Genomic DNA, 9034 nt, shown 5'->3' on the forward strand with positions numbered 1-9034 from the left:
TTCACATATTATGTCCCCTACTCTGTTTAAAATATCGAACCTTACTCATACAGAGATACTGAGCGTGTTTCCCATAATATTATCGTTAACACGTACTGCTTCTGATTCATGATACAGTGACCTACACTGAATGCATATTATTATTATGTTGTCATCGTCAACAGAGGTATAGTTATATTATCGAACAAATTTAACAATACAATTTATTTTTTGTGAGATCGTTAATTAATAATTTGGTAAGACTTTTTCAGGGCGAGGTGAGGTGTGGTTGTTCTACTGCAGTTATAACTGTCATGAAGGCTATTCTTCCGTTTTGCGACCTTTGCCGTCGTCGACTAGTGACATAAAAATGTGTTATTATCTTTTATTAGATTTCGAATTTTCAACAATAGAAACGTCGTTATGATAATATCACAATATGATAACTTGAAATATACACTTTAAAATAATGAATACTGCAAAAAAAAATTTGATTTTCAAAAAAAAATGTCTTTATTACGAAACATACCCAATCATAACAGATTAAAACAACTACTCCCGACTGAATTATCTTTATCTAGAAGCGACTGTAGATAATATAAGAAAACAAATTCCTTGAGAACCATAGGATATGTGGGTAAAACCAATGAATAATAATAAAACAAATGGTTTTAAAACACTTAGGTGTTCGTAAAATACAAAAATACCAACAATGCACATCAAAATATGACAAAATATGCAAAAATATGAGTTCAAAAACCATCCATAGGTATGCAGTGAAAAATCGTAAAATACAGAAATATGCAGTACTACATTACTACAACATCAAAAAAACGAGTAAAAAATATGCAAAGTAAAACTTTGTACTTTGTATTTATTTCAACTATAATTCGAACTTGTAGCTTATCTATCTAATTTTCGGACTGTTAAAAAAAAAAACCATGCAAATGCATATAAATCCGGGCCCCGACAATAGACATTATTTACTGAGATACGTCATCGACGTTGAACGACAATACCGCGGTATGTAGGTATATAAAACACCAACGCCAGTCAGCGATCCGTTCATTGTCCACTATGAAGTCCAACGGGGCAGTCATGCAAGCTTTTTTCGCTTTCGCTTTTCTCGTAGTCGCGTCCGGATTGTCCGACGACACGTGGTCCGTCGCGTCCAACGGCACCGGCAGAGCTATGCAACCGGACAACCGTTGCATATTGCAAATGGACGATATATACAGAGGTAACGCATAATCGTATGCTATAAAATAATATTTTTCAATAATTATACTATGCAAAATACGTGAAAGTTATCTAACAAATTTTTTTAACTCCCTCAAGTGTCAAGTCGAGGAGTCGATGTAGAAAAATGTAAGTAAATTTAGAGTTAAAAGTTCTTTTTGTTTTTTTTTTTTTGTTTTAACTTGTTAATAGTAAATGTCACGAGTTAAATAGAAATAAATTAACTCGACTTAGCTAAAAATCAGGTTACTTTGTCCGTTGTTTTTTTTATAACTGGATATTTAGGCTATAATTTAATAAAAATATATACAGGATAACAAAAGAATATAATAAAAACAAAAAGTAACAGTCATTGGTAGAACATAAGAAGGTGAAGAGCACAGCCAATAATAGAATCCTATATTATAATAGAATATAATATTAATATTAATTTATATTTTAATCAGAATAGCTATCCAGATTAATTTTTGATTAGTAAATAATATTTCAGTGATCTCATAGTATTGTATTATTGTTAAACAGTGGAAATGAATTAAAAAACTATTTTAAAAAAGTAATTTATTATGTAACATAAATTAAACATATAAAAAAATGTAAATATATTATTACATACAAAATATATTACATATTTTAAATAACTCATTTCTATTTTTTTCTGGTTAAGAAATATGTTCAGCCTTGAATCTTGATGATACGAAACCTAACCTGTGTCATGTCAAAGATAAAATTTGACCAATATTGTTAAGAACATATTTGTTGGATAATCTGTTTTGATGTATTAAGTTATTATTGTTAAATTCTAATTAGTATACACGGCGTAGGGCTCTAAGTGAAGTCAGGTTAGGCTGAGGGTAGGTTGAGGACTTGAGGTTGTGTTTCGTAAACATTGCACATTTGGATGCATGCCTAATTATAATTACAACGATTTATTTATTGACAATAATTAATATTATGTTTTCAGTGAATTATTGTTCGAACAGAGCGTGTCCGAACTGGAAGTGCGAAGACGATTCTTAAATTATACACGGGACGTGTTGCGGGTGCCCCAACATTTTCGGAGGTAAATAAATAACTAAATAATAATAATAAGTAATAACATAATCGGTACAATAGTAAATACTAATAAAATATAGTACGACGTCATGGTATGTACTACACTACGCAGTTGGAGGACATCGAACGATAATTTTGTAATTTTTATCATTTACACGTAGTGTAATTTTAGTAGCGAATTGTCGACAATGAGTTGATATGGCAAAATATATTTTTCTATACGATCGCACAATTTTTAACTACGCAAAAAAAATATCAATTATTTGTTTACTGCGTAAATATTTTTTAAGGGGGTAAATATAGGCATTATAACTGTCGTCTCGGAACGTCTTGGTGCATTTCTAATAGTTTTGATACACACTAATATATTATTTTAATCATGTGTACATTTTCTGATTACGATTGGGAATGTAATGGACATTATTTTATTCAATACATTTTTTTTTAAATGCAGTTCAAATATTAAAAATGAGGTCCTAGCCTAAATATTTGGTGTTTAGACATAATCGTCTGAGAAAACCATATGAATTTGGTTTAATGGATATTAAATATGAAAACAGATTACGATTCATTTAATACGTTTACTATACTTTCACATAAGACATTCTCTTTACTTGTTTTTAACTGAAATATAAAAAAACGAAACATTTTATGTCGATGTAAAGAGTTTCCGTAATATTAAAAACCACTTAAATTAAAACTGAGTAAACTTGTTCATGAAACAAAATTAAAAATCGTTAGACCTAAGTCACATAGAAAATATTTTTGTCTAGTGATACCATCCTTTATATTATTGTTTCGAGTTGCTTGAAAATAGATCATATTGCCTACAATAATATTTACCATGTTTCAGCGATAATATTACCAGAGTTGACTGTTGGGATATATATAAATTATGATAAGCGCATGCTATGACGTAAGACACAATAGTATACATTATACAATCTTACGGTCCGAGCTAAAAATTAAATATAGTTGACATTATTATTAAGTATTTTTTGAGTATCTCCTTATTTTCTTATAATATAAGATTATTTATAGTTTTAGTTTATAATGGCCGAGATACAATTAATCGACAAATCGTATTATTGTCGAGTCGTTATTAAGTTATATTCATACATATCATTTATAATCAAAAATATATATTAAAAAAAATGTTGTAGTGTAGAAATAAGACAAATATAATTTCAGAACTTTCAGTTAGTATCTCAATATTAATATCCATAATTACATATATTTTTACTTTAATTTGCAGTATATATATTTTTTTCTTAAATTAATAATTTTTCATTTCTACATTTTTAAACTTGTAGTTGACACTGATATATTATACAATTATTATAATCTTATTTCTGTAGGCCACTTTACAATATCATAACCTAACCTATAGGACAATTTTCAAAATTTGATGAGAAAATGTCCGACATTCAAAGTTTTGTATCCTTTACGATATTTTTATATAAGTTGGTATACTCGTATTATATAAAAAACAAACGGTTTATGAAATCATCTCACTGGAATACGCCATATTGTTTTGATTGATAAAAATTTCGTATTCACTCAACAACAAGTAAGTTGACAAGTGAGCTGATCAAACGACACAAGATACAACCATGTTGTTTGAATTGCGGTATACTGTTGTGCATCGGGCGGTGAAATTTGTTTCGCTTACCTATTATTTATATAATATTGAGCCTGGTGACAACTACTCTTTAATTTTTACAAACGTTTCTATAGAGAGTTTTAAAAAAACCATTATGATAATATTATGAAAAACGGCACTAAAAAAACAGTAGGTAGGTATTTTCATTACGTCATAATTTTTTTCACCAAATTGGCGATGTTGGTGATTTAAAAACCAGACCGGTAATAAAGAGTATTGACCACCTGGTAGGTATAATAAATATCTAAACAGCAGTATTATTGAAAACAATCAATTCCGAGTAGTATTCCAGCTTTTGGATTAGTTATTCAGTTGATTTGTGTTGGTTATCGATCATGATGAGTTGAAGGTCTAAACGTTCTAGACAGACCCTAGTAAGGTTTAAAGAGTCGATTATTTCAACGCTGTAACCTGGTTTAGTCTTACGTGAAATTATTGTGAATAGAGTGTTCTAAAATTAAAATGTATGGAAAAATTAGTTGACAATGAAGACACATATTTTGATTTTGGTGTGTGGGTAAAAATGTTATATTTTTACTGTATATATTTTACAGGAAGTAATTTCAAGCAAATGTCAAAGATTAACGAAAGAAAGTTTGAATGTTGTGATCGTGAACAAGTAGAAATGACGTTAACCAAAAATCAACTATCGACAAGTATAGAAACAAAAAATGAACCAAAGCGCTCGGATAATTTTAAAGGAATGAAATCGGTTCAAAGTGCAATAAAAATTTTGAAGATCGAAAATGAAAAAAATTATAATGCAAATGAATATGTATCAAACACAATTTTGACTGCTAGTCATGAAACCAATTTTAAAAAACAATTACTTTTAAGAAACGTAATTTTTATAAAAGGAATACCACTAACTAAACATGAAAACTACCCACGAATCATAAAAGAAATTGCTTTGAAAACCAATACGAAAATCAACGTTATAAGGGCGTTTAGATTTAACATAAGTAGCACTTCAAACAGCATTGTTGTTGCTAAACTTGAAACTTTCGAAATGAAGAAAAACCTTATCTACAATAGTAAAATATCTAAACTTACAGCAAATAATATTTGTAGTAATTGGCCTAAAAAAAACATTTATATCGGTGATTTATTAAGTAACAGGCCTTTGTGAATCTTTATCGTAAAAGGTTTCAGCTTTAAAAGAAAGCAATTTATAATTCTTTTGGATCAACAACGGTGATATCCTAATGAAAAAAGTAAAAAAATCCAAAAAAGTCCATATATATAAGAAATGTTCAAGACACCATCAATTTGTAAGACTGTTAAAGTTTATAATTTTTTTCAGTAAATAAATATAAAAAATGATATTATGTTTACACCTTTAGTCTTAGTACCTTAGTGTTAGTACTTATCCATTAGCTTAATAAGTTATGTCTTACAAATATAGTTACAGTTTAGATACTTTAATCATAATTTATATGAAGTTATACGTTCAACTATAAATGTAATTCACATGATAATGGTAGGTAATCTAGATCATAAATATATGGCAACAATACTTATGATATTCTAGACCTACTATGTATAACAATCGAATTACAACAACTTTTTTAGACTTGTTAAATGTCATAATATCAATCTATTAATATCGTGTTCATTACATTTAAAGTGTAAAAGCTTTACATTTTGTTTTAGTGTTCTCTTCTTAATAATTAATATCTTCGTTTTTTATTTCTGTTATTACCATAACTCATAAGTTATACTTATAAATTTGAACTTTAAAGCATTAGATAACTATTCTTGCTCTAATAAGAGGTCTAACCTCAGTGAAGAGGAATGCTAGATTTTCCTTTTGTACCAATACATAGTATTGTATGAACCTGTACGCAACATTTAATTATAGGTATAAAAATATGTATTGTTATTTTTTATTGTTATGAAATAAAAACTAAATAGAGTCAACAAATGTTTCAAATATTTGATTTGAAAGATACCTACCAAGAACGGTAAAATTACTTACTAAAATGAAGCATCTGTTGAATGTTTAAAAACTAACCAAACGAAAAGTTGCAACAAAAATATTGAACGTCTTTTAATTAAATATTGTAAAATAGTTATATCTAGTTGTTTAAATGCGATTATGGGTTTAATAATATTTAGTATTTTTATTTTATTTTAGATGATGTTCCGGTACTATGTGTTAAGGATTTGAAATGCCCACGTTTAATGAAGGAACTGTGCAATAACTACAACTTTATGATTTTGTGTTGTTGTTCACGAATCAATAATAATTATTATAACTACAATAAATAATTTATATTTTGTTCTGTCGAATTATTAAATATCGAAATTAATTCAACTTACTTACAATAATAAATGTTTAACATAACCGATGATGTCTACGACTGTCAAATTATAGAAAAATAAATACTGTTTGCAATAAACAATAATAATTTTGTCAAATGTATTGTCGGGCGAGTGTTTTCGTTAGTAAAAATATTCAATGAATGTGTTTACACTACGATATAGCCAAAACATTTCCTTGGTTCCTTTGTCACGCATAAGTGTGATAACATCTTGTAATCTACATTTAAAGAGATAAGTAAAATTTGTACAAACCAACAGTTTTGTAAATATGAAATATAATTACATATCACTATAGCATTGACAACTTTAAGCGCATTTACTAATAATTAGATTGATAGCTGGGGAGGGGAGATATATGGAATATAATAATTTAAAAAAACAATATTATTATTCACATATTTTTTGTAATCTCGTATAGTAAGTGATTCATAGACTATTTGTAATTTAAATTGTACTGATTGTTTTTGCCAATTTTGTTTTAATTAACTCGTTGTTTGTAATACACTGGGAAAAAATGTTTATTTTTTAACAATATCTAGGTGCTTATCTCATACGCTGAAATTTCCCAATTGTGTAATGATTGTTAAATTAAAAATAACTATTAAGAGCATTGACACACACGAATCACAAAACTAATAAGTGGATTTCCCAGTTAGGCATCGACCAACACCGGAGACGACTGACTTGCTAGACACTCCAACACGGCCTTAGGTTTTATATTTTTAATTTTTATACATAATGTGCACCAGGCATACATCGGGGGGCCATATCAAGCCCGTTCAATTACCGATTTACACGTGCCATGAGATATTGCTAGGCACTCAAACTCGACTTTCAAAGTTCAAACACTCTGGTCTTCAAAACGAGACTGCCAAAGCGTCAAGCATTATCACAACCCTTTATCAACAAATCTCATCACTGACGTTTTACTTATCACCCCTTTAAACTTATGAATTTTGACCGACCGTAGACGTGTGAAGTCCTATGAGGGCGACTTATATGATGTTATGCAAACGACTATACGTTTGAAGTCAGTAACCACTTTCAGCGAGTTACACAGACATGGCAGCCTAGTAATTTAATAAGATGTAAATGTAAATATATCCGTAAATACCTTGATCATAATATACTGTGGATGGAGCAATGCTCATCGCACCGGAGTAAACAATTTGACCCACATAATACAAGCGAAGAATTTCTGAATTCGATATGTTTGAAGTGTACATGCGTATGGCGAACCATCGCCTATTTTGACGTAGTTTTACGATTAATTTGTGTTTAAAAAAATATATCAATTCAAATAGATGAATATGTGACATTTATTTTTTGGGCATGTGCTGTTTATTCATTTAATTCGATGATGTGGGTGTGCCCATTGCGTGTATTGTTTCATATCTATCAGGTGGCTCATGAGACTAGACTCGAAATTATGTAAATAATATATGTTTAAAAACATTAATAGCTTAAATAACGAGCGTCTTACGATTAATGTACCATCCGGTTAATGATATTTTATAAATTTAAAATAAATTAAGTCCTTGTTAACGTATTTAATCAAGGGTTTATCTCGACCATAACCTGTGCCTTTCATTCAACCTATATTTAGTACCTGACATCTCGAACTACAATAGATTGATACATTTACCTAATTAATAATATTACGAACGAATTTATTTATTTTATTAGTTTATTGAGAAAACATTTAGGTAGGTAACAATAGTAGGTACTACTGTAGACAGAAACATGTAACGAGAAAAAAGTAGTTAATAAATAATCATTGAATAGTAATGTAAAAAATAATGTGATCCGATGATTTTGATTGGTATAACAAATCGTCTTCGGCCTCTTTCGAACTCTTCAATTCGGTTATATTTTATTTCTTACTGTATGGGGTGAAATGGCTAAAATATCTATTAGTTCTAGCATCTTGAATCAATAGTGTTATATCTTTAGACTTTAATGTTGTCCGTCAGCCGATTTCGCAATGAAAAAACAACAATTATATACAAAAGTTAAAACATACACATATTATTTTATTTTTATATGTACACAATAATATATAATAGGTGTATTATTTTATTGCATACATAAGTTTATTTTGTAGAGCTTGAAATAGATTTTAAATATCGATGGTGAAAATCATCCAACAAAGTATAACAAAAACATGAATAATAAAATCGTAAGACTATTAAAACAATATAATATTAAATTAAAAAATATGTTTAAAATGTAATTGCAAATCAAAAAAAGACTTTTTTTATTTTTATTTGTATAGCTTTTAGTACTAAGCTATTACAACTCAACAATTTTATTATAATAATATATAATATGAAATATAATAGTTTATTAATATTAGGTAGGTACTTACTTTATTTTTATTTTTTTTATGAACGACGAATCTAACCCTTTTAATGTTTGAAATATTCAATTTCTTCAAATATGATTTGGCCTCATTTACTACATTAACCTGTACATATAGTTAAGTTAAATTACAATAATTATTGATTGTACATAATATTGTTATTATTATTGCATATTTTCATCATACAGAACAACTTGGTCATTTCATTAATCTAAACAATAGTATCAAAATGTCGACGGTTAAATGTAGGTACGTATATATTTTGTTATTTAAGCAGCAGAAGATGACTCACGATACGACAAGCGTATGTCTCATAATATTGAGGATACGTGATTTATATATGATTCGAGAAAAGTTAAGAATACAAGAATGTTTTGACTGTAAATAATATGCTTAAAGTTTAATACTTATTA

The 9034-nt window shown here is 28.3% G+C and overlaps 1 protein-coding gene across 4 annotated transcripts; it reads left to right on the forward strand.

The window, feature by feature from the left end:
• Positions 1 to 1013: 1013 nt before the first annotated feature.
• LOC111028221 lies at positions 1014 to 6342 on the forward strand. 4 transcript variants are annotated; one of them, XM_022306777.1, is made up of 4 exons: positions 1025 to 1219; positions 1318 to 1347; positions 2180 to 2278; positions 4489 to 5433. In XM_022306777.1, exons 1-3 carry the CDS (start codon positions 1057 to 1059, stop codon positions 2233 to 2235), a joined length of 249 nt encoding a protein of 82 aa, XP_022162469.1. In that variant the 5' UTR covers positions 1025 to 1056; the 3' UTR covers positions 2236 to 2278; positions 4489 to 5433. The 4 variants fall into 4 exon arrangements, with proteins under 4 accessions (XP_022162467.1, XP_022162469.1, XP_022162468.1 ...); XM_022306776.1 differs by lacking the exon at positions 4489 to 5433 and adding an exon at positions 6072 to 6342 and having other exon boundaries at positions 1026 to 1219; XM_022306775.1 differs by lacking the exon at positions 1318 to 1347 and having other exon boundaries at positions 1014 to 1219.
• The last annotated feature ends 2692 nt before the right edge of the window (positions 6343 to 9034 follow it).

The sequence above is a fragment of the Myzus persicae genome, unplaced genomic scaffold, assembly GCF_001856785.1.
Source record: "Myzus persicae strain clone G006 unplaced genomic scaffold, MPER_G0061.0, whole genome shotgun sequence".
NCBI classification, from domain to species: domain Eukaryota; kingdom Metazoa; phylum Arthropoda; class Insecta; order Hemiptera; family Aphididae; genus Myzus; species Myzus persicae.

Coding starts and splice junctions, on each gene's coding strand:
- LOC111028221 (XM_022306775.1), top strand. CDS start 4,506: ATGTCAAAGATTAACGAAAGAAAGTTTGAATGTTGTGATCGTGAACAA.